The sequence below is a fragment of the Ranitomeya imitator genome, chromosome 5 (assembly GCF_032444005.1).
Source record: "Ranitomeya imitator isolate aRanImi1 chromosome 5, aRanImi1.pri, whole genome shotgun sequence".
NCBI classification, from domain to species: Eukaryota; Metazoa; Chordata; class Amphibia; order Anura; family Dendrobatidae; genus Ranitomeya; species Ranitomeya imitator.
This window is the reverse complement of record NC_091286.1, coordinates 344631050-344658440: the sequence shown is the minus strand read 5'-3', so window position 1 is coordinate 344658440 and position 27391 is coordinate 344631050. Positions and strand designations below refer to the sequence as shown.

Genomic DNA, 27391 nt, shown 5'->3' with positions numbered 1-27391 from the left:
ACATAAATGGCACATTACCGCTGCGCTCAGTGATTGGCTGCAGTGGTCATATGGTTTAAAGTAGCCACATCACCACTGCAGCCTGTCAACACAGATCGGGCAGCGCGAGATGAGCGGCTTAGGAATTTGTTACTTACAACTAAAACAACCAATGAACAAACAATTCCTCCCGGAAAACCCCTTTAAGAACCTGCAATGATCATAGTGGGGAAATCGGAGTGATCGGTCCGATCAGCCTGTAACAGCAGCCACTGCCCGATCCCAGCACTAGCCCTGTGCGCTGCTGGCTGCATCATGTGACCACAGTGACTTCCTGCTATCGGGGTGAGCAGCCCGGCAGCCCCGGCACGTTACCTGCACGCCTCTCGGGAAGGTGACGATCTCCGGATGACGTCGGCAGATCAGGGATACCGGAGAGAAACCAGGCGGTGACGTCACCAGCCCACAGCCGAGGCGTCAGTCCCTGGCTCCGCCCACCACGTGTCCAGGATAGGAAAAGGCGGGGCTCATAAGGACCAATCAGGGCACTGCAGGCGGGAGAAGCTGAGGTGGCACAGGTTGGTCCTCTCACTTCCGTTACGGACAGATATCCCGCAGTAGTACGGCCATTGTGAGCTGCGCTCTGCGCCGGAGAAGCGGCTCTGACTCCTCAACCGTAGGCAAGAAACTATAGGCAGATATAAAGTTGTACCTATAATTTACCAGCAGGGGGCGCTGTGGTTCCAACTTTACCTGGACATTCAGAGCGCAAATGTAGTTGTATGTGATTGCATGCAGCCACCACGAGTGGGCGCTCGCTGCACACAAATGTTTGTCGTCACACGTCAGGACTTTCCGTCAGTGTTTGTATACCCGGGTCAGGAGCGGAACCTGCACACGTGTGAATAAGGCCTGAGCTGGCCTGTGCGGAGAGCCGCAGTCACACCAAGCAGCGGTGGGGGCAGGAGAGAACTCACAGAAGGAGGGAATTCTCCTGGATCCAAAGCTATAAGGAAAATGAATGAAGTAACCAGCGTGGATGTTCTGTGTACTGCCCTCGCCCGTATGGTTGTGTTCACACTGCCCTCCGCAGCCCCCGTGCAGCTCATGGCCAGACTAGCACACTATGCGCAGACCACCCCGGGTATGTCAGTCTGGGGGTCTATAATAATAATAATCTTTATATAGCGCCAACATATTCTGTAGCGCTTTACAGTTTAACAGTTTCAAACACAAAAGTCATAAGTAACAACGTTAACAAATACAATAATTAAAGCAAAATAAGACGACCCTGCTCGTGAGAGCTTACAATCTACAATGAGGTGGGGGAGATACAAAGTACAGGTGTGTATTTACAATGATGTATTTACAATGATGGTCCAGCCATCTTCAGGGGGTGGGGAATAGATGGAGATAGTGAATGGGCTACACACACACAAACATAACATAACTTTGATTATTGAATGTGATAGGCCGCTCTGAACCAATATGTTTTGAGCGAGCGCCTAAAACTATGCAAATTGTGGATGGTCCTAATATCTTGGGGTAGAGCATTCCAGGGGATTGGTGCAGCGCGGGAGAAGTCTTGGAGTCGGGAGTGGGAGGTATGGAATAGTGTAGAGGTTAGTCGAAAGTCATTTGCAGAGCGCAGAGGTCGGTTAGGCCGATAGACCGAAATGAGGGAGGAGATGTATGGGGGTGCCGCACTGTGGAGAGCTTTGTGGGTGAGAACAAGTACTTTGAATTGTATCCTGTAATGAATGGGTAGCCAGTGTAACGACTGGCGAAGAGCATTTGAGTAACGATAAGGCTAGGGTCACATTGCGTTAGGGCAATCCGTTTAGCGCTAGCGGATTGATCTAACGCAATGTTTTTAAGGGGCCGCATTTCGGGGTCGCATGAACGTCCCCGCTCTCGCAGATCCCCGAGCGAGCGGGGAACGGACCTCGGGCGCGCTGCAAAAGACCGGCACATCGCTAGCTCGTGCCGAAAAGGACACGCGCTAGCAATGCGCTGGTTACATTGCGGGCTATGGGAGCGCTAACGGGCGCGTTGAATGGCGTTAATTTCGCCGTGCAACGTTGTCCGTTAGCGCTCACACTAAAACGCAATGTGACCCTAGCCTTAGCCAGATGGACGACCCTGGCTGCTGCATTAAGGATAGACTGGAGAGGGGAAAGTCGAGTGAGGGGGAGGCCAATTAATAGAGCGTTGCAGTAGTCCAGGCGGGAGTGGATCAGGGCGACAGTGAGGGTTTTTGTTGTTTCCATGGTGAGAAAAGGGTGGATTCTAGAAATGTTCTTTAGGTGATAGTGATACGAGCGGGCAAGAGATTGTATATGGGAGGTGCAGGAGAGATCGGAGTCAAACATAACACCCAGACAGCGCGCCTGCTGCCGGGGTGTTATTATCGTGCCACCCACGGAGAGGGAAATGTCAGATTTAAGGAGGTTAGTAAACGGCGGGAGCAGAAGAAGTTCAGTTTTGGAGAGGTTGAGTTTCAGATAGAGAGCGGACATGAGACTGCGGACAGACAGTCAGTGGTGCTCTGTAGTACAGCGGGGTTAAGGTCAGGGGATGACGTGTATAGTTGTGTGTCATCAGCATAAAGATGGTACTGAAAGCCAAATCTGCTGATGGTCTGTCCAATTGGGGCTGTGTAGATGGAGAAGAGAATAGGGCCAAGGACTGAGCCCTGAAGTACTCCAACAGTGAGAGGAAGAGGAGATGAAGTGGAGTCAGAGAACAGAGCACTGAAGGAGCGGTCAGAAAGATAGGAGGAGAACCAGGAGAGAGCAGTGTCCTTAATGCCTAGTGACTGGAGCCTAGAGAGTAGGAGAGGGTGGTCAACAGTGTCGAAAGCTGCAGACAGATCGAGTAGAATGAGCAGAGAGTGGTCACCGTTGCATTTTGCTGTCAGGAGGTTGGTCACTTTGATGAGTGCAGTTTCTGTCAAATGTAAGGGGCGGAAGCCGGAATGTGAAGGGTCTAGGAGGGAGTGAGTGGAGAGGTAACGGGTAAGGCGGGAGTAGACTAGGTGCTCCGTGGGTTTAGAGATGAAGGGGAGGTTGGAGACCAGTCTGTAGTTATTTCTGCAGGATGGGTCGAGGGGGGGTTTCTTTAGTAATGGAATAATGATAGTGTTTGAAGGAGGAGGGGAAAATGCCAGACAAGAGGGAGAGATTAAAGATTGTAGTTAGGTGAGTAGTGTTGACTGGAGGAGATGAGAGGGAATGGAGTCGGTGGTGCATGTAGTCGGACAAGAAGAAGAGAGGAGCCTGGAGACTTCTTCTGTGATGGGATCAAATGCGGAGAGTGAGCCAGGGGAGATGCAGGGAGGGATGGGAGTCACTGAACTTGGTGATTGGGAGCGGATTTCCTGACGGATATTGTCTATTTTCTCTATAAAGTGGGAGGCTAGGTCATCAGCACAAATGTCTGTGATAGGGGCTTGAGCTTTTGGCCTGAGGAGGGAGTGAAAGGTGTCAAAAAGTTTCTTGGGGTTGTTGGCTAGTGAGGATATCAGGGTGGTGAAGTGGGTCTGTTTGGCGAGGTGAAGGGCAGAGTTATAAGTCCTTAACATAAATTTGAAGTGTATGAAGTCTTCTGGTGTGCGAGTTTTCCTCCATAAGCGTTCAGCACTCCTAGAGCCTCGCTGGAGAAATCGGGTTTGTGATGTGAGCCTGGGCTGTTTTGCTCTGTGTTTGGAGGTTCTGAGGGTGAGGGGAGCTACTTGGTCCAGGGTGCTTCTAAGAGTGTCATTGAAGTGATGTACAGCCAGATCAGGACAGGAAAAAGAAGAGATTGGGGACAATGATGAGTGTAAGGAGTCTGAAAGTGTAAGAGGGTAATGGCTTGTAGATTTCTGACTGAATGGTAGGTAGGAGGGTGTTGGGGTGAGCGAGGATTTGTGAGCATGAAGGAGAGAATTGTGGTCAGAGCCGGGAAGCGGTGAGTTATTTAGGTAGGAGATTGAACACAGCCGGACAAAGACCAGGTCAAGGGTGTTACCGTCCTTGTGTGTCTCAGAGGTTGAGAGCTGCGAGAGGCCGAGTTGGTTAGTGATAGCAGCTGGAATGCAGATGTGGAAGTGGAGCTGTTAGTGGGGATGTTGAAGTCTCCCAGGATAAGAGTTGGAAGTTCTGAAGACATGAAATGGTCCAGGGAGTGGGTGGGTGAGCCTGGGGGCCAGTATATGAAGGCTACTCTGAGGGAGAGGGGACGGAAGAGCCTGATTGTGTGGACCTCAAAAGAAGGGAATGAGAGTGATGGAGCTGGGGGGATGACCTGGAAAGTGCATTGTGGGGAGAGGAGTATGCCGACTCCACCAGTTCTGTTTGTGGGTTTCGGGGAATGGGAGAATTGTAGGCCACCATGGGAAATGGCAGCAGGAGAGACGGTGTCAGAATCCTGGATCCAGGTTTCAGTGAGGGCCAATCGATTTATGTATGACTATCACCACTGCTGCACTCGTCTATGGGGATCGGAGTCTGGGTCAGTAGCTGGGGTCTGCGGTGGTTATACAGGCGCAGCTATGCTACTGCCGTGTGATCCCAATCTTACATTTATTTTCTAAAATTTGTTTTAGCACGCAACACCAGGAAAGTTCCCCCTCCCGGCGTCTCAGTGATACTTGTCATGTAGAGATAAGAAAATCAAAAATTGTCCTGTATAATTGAAGGCACTTAGTTCAAAATGAAATAACAAAACCCCCAGTGGTGAGGGGACACCAGAGCAGACCCTGGGTGGCAGACCTTGGGTGGCAGGCCCTGAGTGGCAGACCTTGGGTGACAGGCTTTGGGTGGCAGACCTTGGGTAGCAGACCCTGAGTGGCAGACCTTGGGTGGCAGACCCTGGGTGATATGCCTTGAGCGGCAGACCCTGGGTGGCAGACCTTTATCATACAGGTGATAATTATCTCATTCTATTTATCTGACGACCCCAGCATTCAGTTGATAATATTGCATTTGTGTATACACTTACCTCTGATGCAGTCTTCCCTTATCTATGATATCAGGAGGGATATTATGCCTCTGTCATCCTCCCATATGAGTGTCATTAGATTTCCCTGCCACCATTACATAGGTTTTTCCAGTGGATTTACACGGATATATGGTGTTTGACTATTTTGTTAGGGGAAGTCATTGTACTTTTCTTTACCCCCCTCGCCACACTTAGTGCACCCTATCCTCCTTTGCTTGGTGTTCCCCTGTTTCGGCATTTCTGCCTCTGCTTGTTTACATTGTGGTTTTAAACAAATTAATAAATATTATTTTGTTACATTTTTTCATTCTCTTCTTGTTTTCCCACTCCACCTTATGTGTGGGGGTTTTGTTGTTTCATGTAGCGATAAGAGCAGATCTCTAGACTAATTCTCAGATCACACCTGTGTTATGGTCTCTGTTTATAGTAAAGACCCCAGCCACCCCAGATCCATCATTGTAAAATAAAAAGAGCACAGCTACTTTCCTATCAGGTGTTATAGAGCGGCAGATGTGGAGTTCTAGCCCAACTGATTCAGCAGAAGTTGGCATATTCCCTTTTCTACATCAGTAATGTTAGGTAGCCGTCCTGTGGAGAATTGGGCTCGTCATCCTATTTTGGATTGGCAGTGACTGAGATGCTCCTACATTCTATACAGCACATACAGGTGTTTCTCACAAAATTAGAATATCATCAAAAAGTTAATTTATTTCAGTTCTTCAATACAAAAAGTGAAACTCATATATAGAATCATCACAAACAGAGTGATCTATTTCAAGTGTTTATTTCTGTTAATGTTGATGATTATGAAAACCCAAAAGTCATTATCTCAGTAAATTAGAATAATTAACAAAAAACACCTGCAAAGACTTCATAAGCGTTTAAAATGGTCCCTTAGGCCAGTCTCACACGTCCAGATAATTCCGGTACCGGAATTATCCATGTCCGTGAGCTCACGTAGGCCATCCGTGTGGCACATGTGCGGCACACCTGTGCCGACTGGGTACCACACGGAGCGTGCAGGAGACAGCGCTAGAGATAATCGCTGTCCCCTGCATCTGGTGCTGAAGCCGCCATTCATATCTTCTCTCCAGCAGCGTTCGCTGGAGAGAAGATATGAAAAATCCTTTTTTTTTTTTTTACGTGTTTAAAATAAAGATCCCTGTGCGCGCGCCCGCTGTTAATAAAATACTCACCCGGCTCCCTCGCAGCGTCCTGTCCTCGCCGCAGCTTCTCCTGTGTGAGCGGTCACGTGGTGCCGCCCATTACAGTCATGAATATGCGGCTCCAGGGGATGGGAAGGGGGTGGGGACAGGGATCTTTATTTTAAACAGGAAAAAAAAAAAAAGGATTTTTCATATCTTCTCTCCAGCAAATGCTGCTGGAGAGAAAATATGAATGGTGGCTTCAGCACCACGTGGGGGGGACAGCGCTTACTGTAATGCTGTCTCCTGCACGGCACACGGACTGCACACGGACAGCACACGGACATTGACTTTAATGGGTCCGTGTAATCCGTGCGCTCCCACGAACACTGACATGTCTCCGTGTTTTGCACACGGACACACGGTCCGTGAAAACATGCTGACATGTACAGAGGCGCATTGATTTCAATGTGTCTGCGTGAGTCAGTGTCTCCGGTACGTGAGGAAACTGTCATCTCACGTACCGGAGCCACTGACGTGTGAAACCGGCCTTAGTCTGTTTCAGTAGGCTCCACAATCATGGGGAAGACTGCTGACTTGACAGATGTACAGAAGGCAGTCATTGACACATTCCACAAGGAGGGTAAGGCTGCTTTCACACCAGTTTTTTGCCATCAGTCACAATCCGTCGAATATTGAAAAAAACGGATCCGTCGCAGATTGTGAAAAACTGATGTGACATATCCGTTTTTTCACCGGATCCGACTAGCTGATCCAGCTAATTGGATCCTAAAAAAATCTGAGCATGCTCAGTTAAAAAAAAAGAAATCCGTCTCCGGATTCCGTCATTTTTGACGGATCTGGCAAATGACGGAAGAAACGTGAGGCCAACCGTCGCAATCTGTCTCTAAGGCTGCCGTCACACTATCAGTATTTGGTCACTATTTACATCAGTATTTGTAGCCAAAACCAGGAGTGGAACAATTAGAGGAAAAGTATAATAGAAACATATGCACCACTTCTGTATTTATCACCCACTCCTGGTTTTGGCTACAAATACTGATGTAAAATACTGACCAAATACTGCTAGTGTGATGGCAGCCTCATACAACTCTATGAGAAAAAAACGGATCAGGCGGCAACATTTTTTCAAAATTTGCCGGATTGAGACTGACGGCAAAAGACTGATGTGTGAAAGGGGCCTAAGCCACAAAAAGACATTGCTAAATAATCTGGCTGTTCAGAGTGCTGTATCCAAGCATATTAACCCCTTAGTGACAGAGCCAATTTTGTACATAATGACCAGGCCAATTTTTGCAATTCTGACCACTGTCCCTTTATGAGGTTATAACTCTGGGACGCTTCAGCGGATCCCACTGATTCTGAGACTGTTTTTTGTGACATATTGTATTTCATGTTAGTGGTAACATTTCTTTGATATGACTTGTGTTTATGAAAAAAATGGAAATTTGGCAAAAATAGTTAATAAATTACATTTCCTACGTGCCTACTTTACATCAGCACAATTTGGGAAACATTTTTTTTGTTAGGACGTTATAAGGGTTAAAAGTTGACCAGCGATTTCTCATTTTTCCAACAAAATTTACAAAACCAGTTTTTTAGGGACTACATCACATTTGAAGTGAGTTTGGGGGGTCAATACAACAGAAAATACCCCAAAGTGACACCATTCTGAAAACTGAACCCCTCAAGGTGCGAAAAACTGCATTCAAGAAGTTTATTAACCCTTCAGGTGCTTCATGAGAACTAACGCAATGTGGAAGGAAAAAATGAACATTTTACTTTTTTCACAAACAATTTACGTTGGAACCAAACTTTTTTTTATTTTCACAAGGGCATCAGGAGAAAATGGGCCACAAAATGTGTTGTGCAATTTCTCCTGAGTACGCCAATACCCTATATGTGGGGAAAATCCACTGTATGGGCGCATGACAGGGCTCAGAAGGGAGGGAGCACTGTTTGACTTTTTGAACATAAAATTAGCTGCAATCAATGGCGGGCTCCATGTCGCGTTTGGAGACCCCCTGACATTGGCGGACATACCGCATGTGCAGCTTGTGCGGCTGCATCGGGGCCCAGAGGTGGAGGGGGGCCCCTGCAGGGTGGCTAATAATGAGGGCAATCTGGCCTGTTTATGTGGCCCCAGGGGACCCCCTAGCCAGATTGCCCGCATGTGCGGCGGACAGGGAGTGATCCCTGCAGCTCCGCTGCCTACAAGAGAAAATAGCGGAACGAAGCTGCAGGGATCCGTCCTGCTTCTGGTCCACACTTCCTGTCTCTGACACAGCGTGGCTGTGCCAGAGAGGAAGCTGCCGGTGACGGTGAGGCTTCAGCTGTGGGAGAGCATGCTGAGCGGTGCTGTGTGTGTGTTTTGTTGTATGTATGTGTGTTGTGTGTAGAGATGAGTGGTGGTGTGTGTGTGCATGCGTAGCACTAGGGGGAAATGTTCAGAGAAGTGAATGGTGCTGTGTGTGTAGATGGAGGAGAGGGCAATGATGGGAGTGATGGAGAGGGAAATTATGGGGTGGTAGGGGAAAAAGCAATGATGAGGTGGTGGAAAGAACAATGATGGGGTGGTGGGGGAGAATGTAGTGATGGTGGTGGTGGAAAGGACAAGGCCAATGGGAAGGAGGACAATGAGGGGTGTCGGGGATTGGAATCCGAGGAAGGGGGACTTATAATGGACTTAGGAGCAGGGGGAGGTTGAGGAAGACATTATCGCTTATTATGTCTAACACAGTCCTTTAGTATATAGTGTACTCACTTATTATGTATAACACAGTCCCTTAGTATGTAATGTATGTACTTATTATGTATAACAGTCCCTTAGTGTACTCACTAATTCCGTATAACACCATCCTTAGTTACATAGTTTCCTCTTTTATTATGTACCACACCATCCCTTATTACATACCATCCTATTTAGTTATATATGGTGCCGTCCCTTATTATATAGCTTCCTCTGCTGTTATGTACAGTGCTGTCGCTTACATAGTGCATTCTTGTTAATTTTGTTATTCACAGCGACCTCTGTTATTACATACATGCAAACATAGAAAAGACATGCTATAGCGGAGATCACCAGAAAAATAATTACGGTAAGTACGAAGAATACAAATTTTATTACAGTATGCAGAACAGTCAAAGCATTATAAAAACATTTAAAAAGCAAAAATGCCCAAAAGAAGGGGGGCACCACCCCACAGACCAAAAGGCGGAATGTGATGTAATGATTTTGGCACCTGATAAGGGGTGACTAAACAATAGACAAAGTACCACATCCGTCGGCTCACAAGCATCAGCGCGCGCACACGCCGAGTTCACATCTGGCGGACGGCCACGTGTGATCACATGACCGCATCGCCGCGCGCACAGAGCACATGGTGCATGTCAAACAAGCCGGGATGTCCGGCCCTACCAATCAGGGCGCAGAGAGCGCATGCGTCCATGTTCAGTCCAGGGGGGACAAAGCGATGACTCACCTGACCACTCCCACAGAACCGCCCATAACACACCCACATCTCCTGCATCCCCGTGGAGGATCCGGGCAGCTAACCAGGCCATCTCCATGGCAACCAGGAAGCCATGGGGCAATAGACCTATTCAAAGGAATCTAGATCAACACTTAAATGAATAGCAGCAGCTAATCGCAAATTATATTAGGATTTGGCAAACAGAGAGGAAAACGAGGACATGGGTAACCAAGGCACAAAATCACAATAGATGGAGTTAATCCAAAGATGTTCAGCCCAACAGCCTCCAATCGTCCCTGGTTGTCAAATCCTAAAGGGAGACAAAAATATACATATATTAGAACATACAATTATTTAAAAAAAAATTAAAAACAAACAGGTAAAAAAATTCCAACAGATAATGACACAAACAGAGAATCAAGAAGTCAGGGTATACAAATCTGTAAATTATAATCAACATTGAGACCCTTTGGTTGTAGCGTTTCTAGAACAGAAATTCATCTCATTTCCTTCTCTTTCAAGATTTTTACCCTATCTCCTCCTCTATATAGTGACTCCCATCAATGACTCTAAATCTTAACTGATTCACAGAATGTCTACACTCACTAAAGGTACCGTCACACTAAGCGACGCTGCAGCGATACCGACAACGATCCGGATCGCTGCAGCGTCGCTGTTTGGTCGCTGGAGAGCTGTCACACAGACAGCTCTCCAGCGACCAACGATGCCGGTAACCAGGGTAAACATCGGGTTACTAAGCGCAGGGCCACGCTTAGTAACCTGATGTTTACCCTGGTTACCATCGTTAAAGTAAAAAAAAACAAACAGTACATACTTACCTACCGCTGTCTGTCCCCGGCGCTGTGCTTCTCTGCTCTGGCTGTGAGCGCCGGGCAGCCGGAAAGCAGAGCGGTGACGTCACCGCTCTGCTTTCCGGCCGCTGTGCTCACAGCCAGAGCAGAGAAGCAGAGCGCCGGGGACAGACAGCGGTAGGTAAGTATGTAGTGGTTGTTTTTTTTACTTTAACGATGGTAACCAGGGTAAACATCGGGTTACTAAGCGCGGCCCTGCGCTTAGTAACCCGATGTTTACCCTGGTTACCAGCGAAGACATCGCTGAATCGGCGTCACACACGCCGATTCAGCGATGTCAGCGGGAGATCCAGCGACGAAACAAAGTTCTGGACTTTCTTCCCCGACGAGCGATATCACAGCAGGGGCCTGATCGCTGCTGCCTGTCACACTGGACGATATCGCTAGCGAGGACGCTGCAACGTCACGGATTGCTAGCGATATCGTCTAGTGTGACAGTACCTTTAAGTGTTTGGGAATAGGTAGCTCAACCAGTTTGGTTCTGATGGTACTCTTATGTTTGCTAATACGTGGTCTAACCTCCATCGTGGTTTCACCCACATACATTAACCCACAAGGACATTCTATCAAATAGAATACAAAATTAAAAGTGCAGGTATAGCGTTCCTTAATTACAATTTTTTTTGCCAGTCCGTGGGTGGTTGAAACTATCCCCTTTTAGCATATTACCACAACAGGCACAGCCCAGACATGGAAAATTTCCCATCCGAGGTGGACATAATGTCCATTGAATGGCACTCTTACCATGCCTACATCTGATTTCACGAGTTTGTCCCTTAAATTACGTCCCCGCCTATATGAAAAAATCAGCCGGGAGGCAAAATCAGGGATTTGTGGCATACCTTTGCCCAACTGGCTCCAATGTTTATTCAAAATTTTTCCAATACTATTACTCACTGGACAAAAAGTAGAAACAAATGCAATACGCTTCTGTTTCGTCTTATTCCGTTTAGGGCTCAATTCATCTACAGTTATATGAAAAAGTTTGGGCACCCCTACTAATCTTAAGCTTAATGTTTTATAAAAATTGTTTTTTTTTGCAACAGCTATTTCAGTTTCATATATCTAATAACTGTTGGACACAGTAATGTTTCTGCCTTGAAATGAGGTTTATTGTACTAACAGAAAATGTGCAATCTGCATTCAAACAAAATTTGACAAGTGCATAAGTATGGGCACCCCACCAGAAAAGTGACATTAATATTTAGTAGATCCTCCTTTTGCAAAGATAACAGCCTCTAGTCGCTTCCTGTAGCTTTTAATGAGTTCCTGGATGAAGGTATTTTTGACCATTCCTCTTTACAAAACAATTCCAGTTCAGTTAAGATTGATGGTCGCCGAGCATGGACAGCCCTCTTCAAATGATCCCACAGATGTTCAATGATATTCAGGTCTGGGGACTGGGATGGCCATTCCAGCACAGTGTAATTGTTCCTCTGCATGAATGCCTGAGTAGATTTGGAGCGGTGTTTTGGATCATTGTCTTGCTGAAAGATCCATCCCCTGCGTAACTTCAACTTTGTCACTGATTAGTGAACATTATTGTCAAGAATCTGCTGATACTGAGAGGAATCCATGCGTCCCTCAACTTTAACAAGATTCCCGGTGCCGACATTGGCCACACAGCCCCAAAGCATGATGGAACCTCCACCAAATTTTACTGTGGGTAGCAAGTGTTTTTCTTGGAATGCTGTGTTTTTTGGCCGCCAAGCATAACGCCTTTTTGTATGACCAAACAACTCAATCTTGGTTTCATCAGTCCACAGGACCTTCTTCCAAAAAGAAATTGGTTTCTCCAAATGTGCTTTTGCATAGCTCAGCTGACTCTGTTTGTGGCGTGCTTGCAGAAATGGCTTCTTTCGCATCACTCTCCCTTACAGCTTCTCCTTGTGCAAAGTGTGTTGTATAGTTGACCGATGCACAGTGACACCATCTGCAGCAAGTTGATGCTGCAGCTCTCTGGAGGTGGTCTGAGGATTGTCCTTGACTGATCTCACCATTCTTCTTCTTTGCCTTTCTGATGTTTTTCTTGGCCTGCCACTTCTGGCCTTAACAAGAACTGTACCTGTGTTCTTCCATTTCCTTACTATTTTCCTCACAGTGGAAATTGACAGGTTAAATCTCTGAGACAGCTTTTTGTCTCCTTCCCCTGAACAACTATGTTGGATAATCGTTGTTTTCAGATCATTAGACAGTTGTTTTGAGGAGCCCATGATGCCACTCTTCAGAGGAGATTCAAACAGGAGAACAACTTGCAAGTGGCCACTTTAAGTAGCTTTTCTCATGATTGCATACACCTGGCTATGAAGTTCAAAGCTCAATGAGATTAGAAAACCAAAAAAAGTGCTTTAGTAAGTCAGTAAAAAGTAGGTAGGAGTATTTAAAGCAAGAAAATGATAATAGGGTGCCCATACTTATGCACCTGTCAAATTTTGTTTGAATGCAGATTGCACATTTTCTGTTAGTACAATAAACCTCATTTCAAGGCAGAAACATTACTGTGTCCAACAGTTATTAGATATATGAAACTGAAATAGCTGTTGCAAAAAAAAAACAATTTTTATAAAACATTAAGCTTAAGATTAATAGGGGTGCCTAAACTTTTTCATATAACTGTACTGTTAAACTAATGGCCCTATTTTTATGATCTAAAATGTCCCTCTTGGGATAACCCCTTTGAATAAATCTGTCACATCTTTTCAAGTCTTGAATCACATTTATCTTCATCAGATACTATTTTACGTACCCAAACCATCTGGCTCCAGGGAAGAGAATCAATCATCTTTTTAGGGTGATGGCTGTTGTAATGCAAAAGACTATTTCTGTCAGTTACTTTAGTAAACAAATCTGTACGCAACACATCCCTATGTTTATACACCATCGTATCCAAAAATTGTACATTCTCAGCAGAATAAGTTATTGTAAATTTTAACTCAGGAAATACATAATTAAGTTCCGCCTGAAATGCAAGGAGGTCATCAATAATACCCTCCCATATACAAAAAATGTTGTCGATGTAGCGCCACCAGGCCCGGACATGGCGCCAGTTGATGGATCTGTACACATGTTGATCCTCGAATACCGCCATATAGATTTTAGCATATGTGGGGGCCACGTTGGACCCCATGGCTTTACCCCGTACCTGCAGGTAGTAATCATCCCCAAAGAGAAAAATATTTCTCCTGAGGATGAACTCCAGCAGTGTGAGGACCAACTATGCACAGTTTGGAGCCACGTCTGAGCCCGATAGCGCCACACCGACGGCATGTAGACCCTTATCGTGTTCAATCAAGGTATAAAGAGAAACCACATCGAAGGATACCAAGATGGTAGTGGCACATACACAAATATTCTCAATCTTATCCAAAAAGTCATTAGTATCCCTGTTGTAATACCTGACCGAGGTTGCAAAACACCGTAAGACGTTATCAAGAAAAATTGCTACCCCATTGCACATAGAACCCCTCCCTGAAACAATAGGACATCCAGGGGGGGTAAACAAATTTTTGTGGATCTTGGGAAGGGTGTATAAAATAGGCGTCACAGGGGCATTAATCAATAGAAAATCAGACCGCTTCTGATCAATGAGTCCACTATTGAGGGAATCCTCAATCAGGAGCTGCAGGTGCCTATAGAACCGAGTGGTGGGATCACCAGTCAATTTATTGTATACTGCAGTGTCAGCTAACTGTTCAAAATTTTCAGCCTTATATTTATCAGTATCCATTACCACCACCGCCCCGCCTTTATCGGCTAGCTTAATCGTGATGTTGGTGTTATTGGATAATCGCTGTAAGGTTTGTCTCTCTTCAATTTCTGGAGGTGGTGGAAAGGGCAATGATGGGGTGGTGGTGGAAAAATCAAAGATGAGGTGGTGGAAAGAACAATGATGGGGTGGTGGGGGAGAATGCAATGATGGTGGTGGTGGAAAGGACAAGGCCAATGGGGTGGTGGGGGAGAATGCAATGATGGTGGTGGTGGAAAGGGCAATAATGGGGGTGGTGGGGGAGGAGGAAATGATGGAGGTGGTGGAATGGGCAATGATAGGGTGAGGGAGAGGACAAAAATGGGATGCGGGGGAAGGAGGACAATGAGGGGTGTCGGGGGTTGGAATCAGAAGAAAGGGACTTATAATGGACTTAGGAACTGGGGAAGGTTGAGGAAGACATTATTATCGCTTATTATGTCTAACACAGTCCTTTAGTATATAGTGTACTCACTTCTTATGTCTAACACAGTCCCTTAGTATGTAGTGTATGTACTTAATAAGTATAACACAGTCCCTTAGAATGTAGTGTACTCACTAATTCTGTATAACACCATCCTTAGTTACATAGTTTCCTCTTTTATTATGTATCACACCATCCCTTATTACATACCATCCTCTTTAGTTATATATGGTGCTGTACCTTATTATATAGCTTCCTCTGCTGTTATGTACAGTGCGCTCTCTTACATAGTGTATACTTGTTAATTTTGTTATTCACAGCGACCTCTGTTATTACATACACGCAAACATAGAAAAGACATGCTATAGCAGAGATCACCAGAAAAATAGTTACGGTAAGTACGAAGAATACAAATTTTATTACAGTATGCAGAACAGTCAAAGCATTATAAAAACATTTAAAAAGCAAAAATGCCCAAAAGAAGGGGGGCACCACCCCACAGACCAAAAGGCGGAATATGATATAATGATTTTGGCACATGATAAGGGGTGACTGAACAATAGACAAGGTACCATTTCTTAAATAGATGGATAAACAAGCAGGAGTCACATTACAAATAATACAATCAATACATTCTTGTCAAAGGTTAACAATCAAATCATAATAGTTTGTATATTGTGATAAACCCCGGCTACTTATTGTAATGTTGTTTGTGTATCATTTAGTTTACCCCTGGTATAGATTGTCAGAAGACAGCCAAGATAACAGGGCTGTATGGCGTGAACTTTGACCACACAACAAAATAAGCAAGGGGAAAATAAGTGTACACTTAGATAGTATCAGTGGTGCAGACCAGTCTAACATGCTCAATGGGAGGTCGCCCAAAACAGTACTGAATGCAGGTGTGATAAGATGCAAAACTATCAATGGTGACAGAGTGTCTACATTATAATAAAAATATCAGTCATCCCATAAAAATAAACATCATAAATAATATATTTGCATGAAAAAAGGATCAAAATAGAAAAGAGGTGATATAAGTATAAGGGAAATGTCTTAATAAACAACTTTGATATAAGCATCACCATTGCTGGGCATGCCATCACAATAGAGGAAAAGATTCCACAACGATACCTATTGAGCACGACCCAGGGGGAAAATCAGTCGGAATGCCAAAGCTCCATAGGGCTAGTGAGCCCTGCCAGCCTGACAACTAGAATTAGCCACTTTCCCCTCCCAATAAATATATAAATTAACTATTCCCTGTTCTCTTTCCCCAATTCATTGTCTTGTTCTCTCTCCCATCTCTCACCCTCAGTTCATTATAATTTCCTCTCTCCCACCCCCATTTAATTTATTTTATTGAAAAATAAAAAGTTTTTTATTACTTACTGCTCCAATTGCGTTCCTCTGCGGCTCCAGGGCTTCTTGTGGTTGGCTGATGACATCATCGGGCCTCCTGTGTGTCCCGGGAAAGGCGACGGGAGCTCCTATGCTACCGCTCTGGAATTCGGTAGTGCCGGCCTTGGATCAATAAGAAAGCTCCCTGTCCGACAATAAGTGGCGCACAAGACATTCTAATGAGGGCGATGTAGCCATGGGCCCCCTGGAGCCCAAAGTGCCCTCATTCTAATCCACCTATGGGTGCGATCACACAACCCTCTGTCATTTATCGTGTTCTACCCTCTTTGCTTTGTTCAGGTGCTGTCGGTGCCATTCTGCAGTATTAGGATGTGTACAAGCGTGCGAGAATGCCTCTAACTTCAGCTCTTGGAGATGGAAATGCTCTTCTCAATGTTTCCTAGCAAGGAGGACATTGTCATCAATGGCGTGACTTCACTTTCCATTTTGAGACGGTATTTAGAAGGCACAAACGAATCCCCGCCACCAAATATTCAGTTTTCTGTTTTTGTGAAAACGGAGGAAGTGATGGTAAGAAGTGTATGTATGTACATGTATTTATCTGTTGCTGGGCCTGGATTTGCACTGACATCCATAGGAAAAATTAGTAATGCTTCCACTGAGAGCTGTGCCGTAGAAAATCCCAAAACGTTATTTTATGTTATATCTTTCATGATGCCTTTTGCTTCCCACTGCACAGCCTGCAGCCCCCACCAGGGGGAGCTCAAAGCATATGGAAGGATATTGCTGGCATTGAGCTCAATGGTTACTGTTCCCATCGTGGTGGCTGCTGGTAGCAATACGGTACACATCTATTAGTACTGCCATTTCATATGTAACATAAAAAATTATTAGAGTGAAGCCCACTAAATTAATTAAGAGGTGTGTTTTTGTGACTATGTATGAGAAAACTAGATTTTGCACCATTATTGGCTGTAGTAATAATGAATATGTTAGACCAGGGGTCCCCAACTCCAGTCCTCAAGGCCCACCAACAGGTCATGTTTTCAGGATTTCCTTTGCATTGCACAGGTGATGCAATTATTACCTGGGCAAGACTAAGGAAATCCTGAAAACATGACATGTTGGTGGGCCTTGAGGACTGGAGTTGGGGACCCCTGTGTTAGACATTTCAATGTACCTGCCTGCTAAATGCATGGATCAATAGGCGCGTGTGAACCAACCCCGCCAGGTAGCACGGTTGGTGGAAACTGTGACATCACTAGTATATATTATTACACTACTATGTACACACTCAATCCAGTGTATGAGGCTGTTGATTTGGGGTGTGGAAAGTTTGACATGTGAAGCCGGCCCTGCTTTCTGATGTTGGTAGCCTCCTTGATCTTTTACCGTTGTTCTGAGGTTTAAAAATCATATTTATAGCATGTGTCATTTCTATACATGGCCATTACATGGAAAAAAAACTACACATTCCACCTCCTGGACCTCTCATCCTAAATCCACAGGCATTAATATGAACATTTCCCCCTTTTTACACCTATAGCCACTCCGCTTTTCTGGGAACGTTTACTATAAGATTTTGGAGTGCTTATGTCAGAATTTTTGCCCATTCATCTAGAAGAGCAATTATAAGATCAGACATTAATACTGGATGAGAGGGTCTGGCTTGCAATTTCCATTCTAGTTTATCCTAAAGGTGTTTGATGGGATTGAAGCCTGGGCTCTGTGCGGACCAGTGCCCTGCCCCTCCTGTCAGTGTCTGTGGGGCCGAAAGATATTTGGCTGTCAATATTAGTGTCATAAACTGTGAGGTACTAATCGGGCCTCCATTGCACTCAAAGTACTTCTTCTGAGATTGGACAATCCCTTTCAGAAAAGTCTGCAGTCACTGTGTGACTGCAGACTGGCAATTGAGTAAGCATGCGATGTTGAGGGCAGAGTAAAGTACTGCAGAGCGCAGGCGCTGGGCCTCTGACCTTTCCCGGCGCCTGCGCACTGCAGTACTTTGCTCTGCCCTCAACATAATTTGTATAAATTATAGAAATTTATTTGCATTTTGCAGTGAGAAATAAGTATTTAATTCCTCTGGCAGACAAGACTTAATACTTTGTGGCAAAACCCTTGTTGCCAAGCACAGCAGTCAGAAGTTTTTCGTAGTTGATGATGAGGTTTGCACACGTCAGGAGGAATTTTGGTCCACTCCTCTTTGCAGATCGTTTCTAAATCATTAAGATTTTGAGGCTAGCGCTTGGCAACTCGGAGCTTCAACTCCCTCCATATGTTTTCCATTGGATTAAGGTCTGGAGACTGGCTAGGCCACTACTTGACCTTAATGTGCTTCTTTTTGAGCCACTCCTTTGTTGCCTTGGCTGTATGTTTTGGGTCATTGTCTTGCTGGAAGACCCAGCCGCGAACCATTTTTAATGTCTTGGCGGAGGGAAGGAGGTTGTCACTCAGGATTTTATGGTATATGGCTCCATCCATTCTCCCATTGATGGGTTGAAGTAGTCCTGTGCTCTTAGCAGAGAAACACCCCCAAAACATAATGTTTCCACCTCCATGTTTGACAGTGGGGATGGTGTTCTTTGGGTCATAGGCAGCATTTCTCTTTCTCCGGACACGGCAAGTTGAGTTATTGCCAAAGAGATCATTTTTTGTCTCATCTGACCACAGCACCTTCTCCCAATCACTCACAGAATCATCCAGGTGTTCATTGGCAAACTTCAGATGGGCCTGCACATGTGCCTTCTTGAGCAGGGGGACCTTGCGGGTACTGCAGGATTTTAAACCCTTACGGCATAATGTGTTTTTTTGATGACTGTAGTCCCAGGTACCTTGAGATCATTAACAAGTTCCCCCAGTGTAGTTTTAGGCTGATCTCTCGCCTTTCTCATGATCAAGGATACCACACGAGGTGAGATTTTGCATGGTGCCCCAGATCGATGTCGATTGACAGTCATTTTGCATTTCTTCCATTTTCTCACTATTGCACCATCAGTTGTCTCCGTCTCACCCAACGTCTTACTTATGGTTTTGAAGCCCATTCCAGCTTTGTGCAGGTCTATGATCTTGTCCCTAACATCCTTAGAAAGCTCTTTCATCTTTCCCATGTTGTAGAGGTTAGAGGCTGACTGATTAAAGGGACTCTGTCATCTGGATTTGGAGGGAACAATCTTCAGCCATGGAGGCGGGGTTTTTGGGTTTTTGATTCACCCTTTCCTTACCCGCTGGCTGCATGCTGGCTGCAATATTGGATTGAAGTTCATTCTCTGTCCTCCATAGTACACGCCTGCGTAAGGCAAGATTGCATTGTGCAGGCATGTACTACGGAGGACAGAGAATGAACTTCAATCCAATATTGCAGCCAGCATGCAGCCAGCGGGTAAGGAAAGGGTGAATCAAAAAACCCAAAACCCCGCCTCCATGGCTGAAGATTGTTCCCTCCCAATTCAGGTGACAGTGTCCCTTTAATTGAGTCTGTGGACAGGAGTCTTTTATAAAGGTGACTATGTAAGACAGCTGTCCTTAATGCAGTTAACAAGTTGATTAGGAGCGTCTAACTGGTCTGTAGGAGCCAGAACTCATAATGGTTGGTAGAGGATCAAATACTTATTTCTCACTGCAAAATGCAAATAAATTTATAGAATTTACCGTATATATTCGAGTATCAGCCGACCCGAGTATAAGCCGAGACCCCTAATTTTGCCACAAAAAACTGGGAAAACTTATTGACTCGAGTATAAGCCTAGGGTGGGAAATGCAGAAGCTACTGGTACATTTCAAAAATAAAAATAGATACTAATAAAAGTAAAATTAATTGAGACATCAGTAGGTTAAGTGTTTTTGAATATCCTATTGAATCAGGAGCCTCATGTAATGCTCCATATAGTTCATGATCAGCCCCATAAGATGCTCCATACAAAATACACCCCATATAATGCTCCATAAAGCTCACGATGGGCCCCATAAGATGCTGCATATTAAAATACGCCCCATATAATGCTGCATAAAAGGTGAATGATGGCCCCATAAGATGCTCCATACAATATTATGCCCCATATAATGCTGCACAAAGGTTGATGGCCCCATAAAATGCTCCATAGAATATTATGCCCCATATAATGCTGCACAAAGGTTGATGGCCCCATAAGATGCTTCATAGAATATTATGCCCCTTATAATGCTGCTCCATAAAGGTTGATGGCCCCATAAGATGCTCCATAGAATATTATGCCCCATACAATGCTGCTCCATAAAGGTTGATAGCCCCATAAGATGCTCCATAGAATAATATGCCCCATATGCTGTTTCTGCGATAAAAAAAAAAAAAAAGGCAGACTCACCTCTCGTCACAGGGGGTCTGGTGCCGGTGTCCTGAGCAGGCGGGGACATTGGCGCGCTATGGGGGAGTCGCCGCTGTCTCAGGCCCCAGCACTTGCAATATTCACCTGTCCCCGTTCCACCAGGTGCCGCGCGCTGCTGTGTCTTTCGGGTCTCTGCAGTGACTGTTCAGGCAGAGGGTACACACTAACACGTCATCGCACCTTCTGACCTGAATATCACAGCCAGAGGACGCGGAAGACACAACGCAGCGGTGAAACGGGGACAGGTGAATATCGCATGGCTCACCCTCCCCCCATCATACTCACCCCATCCTGGCGCAGTCGTTGCTTCTCCGATGGTCTCTGGAGCCGGCACCTTGTTCCTGTGTTCAGCGGTCACATGGTACCGCTCATTAAAGTAATGAATATGATCTCCACGCTTATGGAAGTGGAGTCGCGTCCATATTCATTATTTTAATGAGCAGTACCACGTGACCACTGAGCACAGGAAGAGCTGCGGGCGCCAGAGACCATCTGAGAAGCACAGACCGCGCTGGGAGCAGTTGAGTATGATGTGACAGCCGCCAATCCTGCCGCTCCCCCTCCCCCGCCGACTTCCTGGGACAATGACTCGAGTATAAGCCGAGAGGGGCACTTTTAGCCTAAAAAAATTGGGCTGAAAATCTCGGCTTATACTCGAGTATATGCAGTTTAGAATGTGATTTTTTTTTTTGATATTCTATCTCATAATGTTAAAGTTAACCTACCCTTAAAATTACAGAATGATTATGGCTTTATCAGTGGGCAAACTTACAAGAGCACCAAGGGATCAAATTATTATTTCCCCCACTGTGTTTGTGTGTGTGTGTGTGCGCGTGTGTATATGTGTATATATATATATATATATATATATATATATATATATATATATATATATATTATATATACATATACAGTACAGACCAAAAGTTTGGACACACCTCATTTAAAGATTTTTCTGTATTGTCATGACTATGAAAATTTTGTATTCACACTGAAGGCATCGAAGCTATGAATTAACACGTGGAATTATACACTTAACAAAAAAGTGTGAAACAACTGAAAATATGTCTTATATTCTAGGTTCTTCAAAGTAGCCACCTTTTGCTTTGATGACTGCTTTGCACACTCTTGGCATTCTCTTGATGAGCTTCAAGAGGTAGTCACCGGAAATGGTCTTCCAACAATCCTGAAGGAGTTCCCAGAGATGCTTAGCACTTGTTGGCCCTTTTGCCTTCACTCTGCGGTCCAGCTCACCCCAAACCATCTCGATTGGGTTCAGGTCTGGTGACCGTAGGGGCCAGGTCATCTGGCGTAGCACCCATCACTCTCCTTCTTGGTCAAATAACATGTGTTAATTTATAGTTTTGATGCCTTCAGTGTGAATGTACAATCTTCATAGTCATGAAAATGCAGAAAAATCTTTCAATGAGAAGATGTGTCCAAACTTTTGGTCTGTACTGTGTATATATATATATATATATATATATATATATACTAGATGGTGGCCCGATTCTAACGCATCGGGTATTCTAGAATATGCATGTCCACGTAGTATATTGCCCAGCCACGTAGTATATTGCCCAGCCACGTAGTATATTGCCCAGTCACGTATTATATTGCCAAGTCACGTAGTATATTGCCCAATCACATAGTATATTGCCCAACGACGTAGTATATTGCCAAGTCACGTAATATATTACCCAGTCACGTAGTATATTGCCTAGCGACGTAGTATATTGCCCAGTCACGTAGTATATTGCCCAGCCATGTATTATATTGCCCAGCCACGTAATATATTGCCCAGCCACGTAGTATATTGCCCAGTCACGTAGTCTATTGCCTAGCGACGTAGTATATTGCCCAGTCACGTAGTCTATTGCCTAGCGACGTAGTATATTGCCCAGTCACGTAGTATATTGCCTAGCGACGTAGTATATTGCCCAGTCACGTAGTATATTGCCCAGCCACGTAGTATATTGCCCAGTCACGTAGTATATTGCCCAGCCACGTAGTATATTGCCCAGTCACGTAGTATAATGCCCTGCCACATAGTATATAGCAGAGCCACGTAGTATATTGCCCAGCACAGAGCCACGTAGTATAGAGACTTAAAAATAAACATATACTCACCTTCCGAAGTCCCGTTGGAAGTCCTGCTATACTCACCCTCCGCCGCCTTTGCCGCTCCTCGCCACGCTCCCAGGACCGCTCCATTGCAAGCTGCAGCTTCCGGTCCCAGGGCTGGTGTGAGCAGGACCTATGATGACGTTGCGGTCACATGACCATGACGTCACGGCAGGTCCTTGTCGCACACCAGCCCTGGGACCGGAAGCTGCCGCTTGCAATGGAGCGGTCCCGGGAGCGTGGCGAGGAGCGGCAAAGGTTGCGGAGGGTGAGTATAGCAGGTTTTTTGTTTTTTCTATTATTTTTAACATGACCTATTTTTACTATTGATGCTGCATAGGCAGCATCAATAGTAAATAGTTGGGGACACACAGGGTTAATAGCAGCGGTAACTGAGCGCGTTACACCGCGGGCCGTTAACGCTGCCATTAACCCTGTGTGAGTGGAGGGGATTACGGAGCGGGCGCCGGGCAGTGAGTGCAGGGGAGTAGGGGAGGGACTAATCGGACTGTGCCCGTCGCTGATTGGTCGCGGCAGCCATGACAGGCAGCTGCCGAGACCAATCAGCGAATGAATAACCGTGACAGAAGGACAGACAGACGGAAGTGACCCTTAGAATATATATATATATATATATATATATATACATATATATATATAATTTAATTTCACATGACTTCCCACAACTGCATGAGGAATACAATTTAGTGGTCTGCAGTCTTTTCTTCTGAGACTGGATAACCCCTTTAATACAGATGCACATTGAGATAAAATGATTCTGTAATATATAGAGATAATAAGTTTAAACTTATGTAATATAAAAGAGTTCTAATATGTTTTAACAGGAAAATTACTAAAGATAAGATCATCCCGATTTGGTACACCTTGTCTCGGTGGGAAGGCTTTATTGCTTTTTTTAATCAAAATGGTGTTAACCAAGTTCCCGATGTTATTTATTTATTTACATGCACTATTGCTATTTATTTACTTACTACAAGGTACCGTATACGCTGATTTTGTCTTTTTCTTGGGTTTTACCAGGATAAAGCAGAGCTCCATGTGTATCTTCCCCATAGTTACCCTACCGGGGAGCCTCAGCTGTTTGTCCGGTCCAGTGCTTTGGACAAGCTGCAGCACAACAATCTGAATAAATGTCTAGCAACCTATGTAAGTTCACTGGATCGTGGGGATCTGTGCATTACAAATGCTATCCAGTGGCTGACAGACAATCTCTCCTCCTATGTGGAGATATCCAAGAACACCAATGGAATTGAAGCAGATACGAAAAACGTTTCTATGACTTTCCATCGCATGTGGATCTATAGCCACCACATATACCGGCAGGAATTGAAGAAAAAGATCTTGGACTGTGCTAAGCGACTTAATTTGACAGGTTTCTGCTTGACAGGGAAGCCGGGTGTGATATGTGTAGAGGGGCATAAGGAGCAATGTGAGGAGTTCTGGAGGGACATCCGCTACCCGAACTGGAAACATATCTCATGTAAGCACACAGAGAGCGTCCATGTCACTGATTCTATGGATGCACTAAGACTTTTCCAGTCGTTTGAAGAGCTGATCTTTGAGGCACATGGAGATTATGGACTGAGGAACGATTACCATATGGACCTGGGGCAGTTCTTTGAATACCTAAGACAGCATCAGAGCGAGCATATCTTTCAGATTTTATTTGGCATCGAGAGGAAATCTTGATCACTTCAGATCTATTTTCTGATGTTAACAACAAAGAGTGCCCTTCAGCACTAAGAAGCCCCCTTAGACGAGTCCAACATGGTGACCTGAGAACCCATATATGCAAAGTTTCCACAGACACTCGATCATATTCAAATAAAATTGTTTTGGTGGTAACAACGGGGATTTGTTCTTATGATGCCATACTACAGAGCTGTGGGGACCTGCATGCTGCTATATGATGCAGAGATACTTTATAGTTGAAATTTTAATACAGTTGAATTTATGAGCTTTATGTCTCACGAAACAGCCATGTGTCTCATGGATCCTACCTACAGAACCCACACAATTCAGCCACCCTAATGTGTACTTACAGCACCCATTAATAGAACTTCTAATGTACCACCTTTTTACAGCAACACTTCTGCAGACCGATGCCGTTCTTTGTGGTGTCAAGTACCGATGCCTGGGGTGCCACTAAGCAGTATTGAGCAATGATCAGAGCCCAATAAAGTTGATGTCTTTTCATTTAACCCCATACATGTCAGGTCACCCCTCATTCCACTCAACACAATTGCAAGGATCTGCAAAGGTCCTCTGGTCTGCCATTAGCCTGTGACTAATATGTCATGCCAGAGATGTAGCCTAATATTTTGCTCAGCAATGTTTCTTCCACAGGTCATAATGTTTCTTAATGCTATGTATATCAAAGCTTTATATAAACAATCAGAAGATTGCTACTTCTAGTCCCTAGGGTGGCAATATAACATATAAGAAATGTATAAGTTTCTAAAAGAAAATACAAAAATCCCTCTTAAAAAATATGGCTTTTAACTCCTTTACCCCCCAAGGGTGGTTTGCACGTTATGGACCGGGCCAATTTTTACAATTCTGACCACTGTCCCTTTATGAGGTTATAACTCTGGAACGCTTCAACGGATCCCGGTGATTCTGACATTGTTTTCTCGTGACATATTGTACTTCATGACAGTGGTAAAATTTCTTTGATATTACCTGCGTTTATTTGTGAAAAAAACGGAAATATGGTGAAAATTTTGAAAATTTCGCAATTTTCCAACTTTGAATTTTTATGCAATTAAATCACAGAGATATGTCACACAAAATACTTAATAAGTAACATTTCCCACATGTCTACTTTACATCAGCACAATTTTGGAACCAAAATTTTTTTTTGTTAGGGAGTTATAAGGGTTAAAATTTGACCAGCAATTTCTCATTTTTACAACACCATTTTATTTTAGGGACCACATCTCATTTGAAGTCATTTTGAGGGGTCTATATAATAGAAAATACCCAAGTGTGACACCATTCTAAAAACTGTACCCCTCAAGGTTCTCAAAACCACATTCAAGAAGTTTATTAACCCTTCAGGTGTTTCACAGGAATTTTTGGAATGTTTTACCCCTTTACCCCCAAGGGTGGTTTGCACGTTAATGACCGGGCCAATTTTTACAATTCTGACCACTGTCCCTTTATGAGGTTATAACTCTGGAACGCTTCAACGGATCCCAGTGAATCTGACATTGTTTTCTCGTGACATATTTTACTTCATGACAATGGTAAGAATTCTTTGATAGTACCTGCGTTTATTTGTGGAAAAAAAACGGAAATTTGGCGAAAATTATGAAAATTTCGCAATTTTCCAACTTTGAATTTTTATGCAATTAAATCACAGAGATATGTCACACAAAATACTTAATAAGTAACATTTGCCACATGTCTACTTTACATCAGCACAATTTTGGAACCAAAATTTTTTTTTGTTAGGGAGTTATAAGGGTGAAAAGTTGACCAGCAATTTCTCATTTCTACAACACCATTTTTTTTAGGGACCACATCTCATTTGAAGTCATTTTGAGGGGTCTATATGATAGAAAATACCCAAGTGTGACACCATTCTAAAAACTACACCCCTCAAGGTGCTCAAAACCACATTCAAGAAGTTTATTAACCCTTCTGGTGCTTCACAGGAATTTTTTGAATGTTTAAGTAAAAATGAACATTTAACTTTTTTTCACAAAAAATTTAATTCAGCTCCAATTTGTTTTATTTTACCAAGGGTAACAGGAGAAAATGGACCCCAAACATTGTTGTACAATTTGTCCTGAGTACGCCAATACCCCACATGTGGGGGTAAACCACTGTTTGGGCGCATGGGAGAGTTCGGAAGGGAAGGAGCGCCGTTTGACCTTTCAATGCAAAATTGACAGGAATTGAGATGGGACGCCATGTTGCGTTTGGAGGGCCACTGATGTGCCTAAACATTGAAACCCCCCACAAGTGACACCATTTTGGAAAGTAGACCCCCTAAGGAACTTATCTAGAGGTGTGGTGAGCACTTTGACCCACCAAGAGCTTCACAGAAGTTTATAATGCAGAGCCGTAAAAATAAAACAAAATTTTTTTCCCACAAAAATTTTTTTTTAGTCCCCAGTTTTGTATTTTCCCGAGGGTAACAGGACAAATTAGACCGCAAAAGTTGTTATACAATTTGTCCTGAGTGCGCTAATACCCCATATGTGGGGGGGAACCACCGTTTGGGCGCATGGGAGGGCTCGGAAGGGAAGGAGCGCCATTTGGAATACAGACTTAGATGGAATGGTCTGCAGGCGTCACATTGCGTTTGCAGAGCCCCTAATGTACCTAAACACTAGAAACCCCCCACAAGTGACCCCATATTGGAAACTAGACCCCCCAAGGAACTTATCTAGATGTGTTGTGAGAACTTTGAGCCCCCAAGTGTTTCACTACAGTTTCTAATGCAGAGCCGTGAAAATAAAAATTAAAAATTCCCCCCAAAATTATTTTTTAGCCCCCAGTTTTGTATTTTCTCGAGGGTAACAGGAGAAATTGGACCCCAAAAGTTGTTGTCCAATTTGTCCTGAGTACGCTGATGCCCCATATGTGGGGGGGAACCACCGTTTGGGCGCATGGGAGGGCTCGGAAGGGAAGGAGCGCTATTTGGAATGCAGAGTTAGATGGAATGGTCTGCAGGTGTCACATTGCGTTTGCAGAGCCCCTAATGTACCTAAACACTAGAAACCGCCCCACAAGTGACCCCATATTGGAAACTAGACCCCCCAAGGAACTTATCTAGATGTGTTGTGAGAACTTTGAGCCCCCAAGTGTTTCACTACAGTTTATAATGCAGAGCCGTGAAAATAAAAAATCTTTTTTTTTCCCACA

General features: G+C 44.4%; 2 protein-coding genes across 7 annotated transcripts in view; one reads left to right on the top strand and one right to left on the bottom strand.

Annotated features, from left to right (window-relative positions):
* Positions 1-450, bottom strand: part of PGM3 (phosphoglucomutase 3) — a 30870-nt gene extending 30420 nt beyond the window's left edge. The window contains exon 1 of one of the 3 annotated variants that reach the window (XM_069726433.1): positions 354-450. Coding sequence is in view for 1 of the 3 variants with exons in the window: in XM_069726432.1 (XP_069582533.1) it covers positions 191-296 (106 nt within the window). In the remaining 2 variants the exon portion in view is untranslated. Of the gene's footprint in view, positions 1-137; positions 308-353 lie in introns of those variants that run through there. The other 2 variants (XM_069726434.1, XM_069726432.1) reach the window with 2 other exon arrangements.
* RWDD2A (RWD domain containing 2A) lies at positions 436-24359 on the top strand. 4 transcript variants are annotated; one of them, XM_069726435.1, is made up of 3 exons: positions 436-557; positions 16344-16574; positions 23537-24359. In XM_069726435.1, exons 2-3 carry the CDS (start codon positions 16419-16421, stop codon positions 24203-24205), a joined length of 825 nt encoding a protein of 274 aa, XP_069582536.1. In that variant the 5' UTR covers positions 436-557; positions 16344-16418; the 3' UTR covers positions 24206-24359. The 4 variants fall into 4 exon arrangements, with proteins under 4 accessions (XP_069582536.1, XP_069582537.1, XP_069582538.1 ...); XM_069726436.1 differs by lacking the exon at positions 436-557 and adding an exon at positions 9148-9226 and having other exon boundaries at positions 23537-24358; XM_069726437.1 differs by lacking the exon at positions 436-557 and adding an exon at positions 14957-15036 and having other exon boundaries at positions 23537-24338.
* The last annotated feature ends 3032 nt before the right edge of the window (positions 24360-27391 follow it).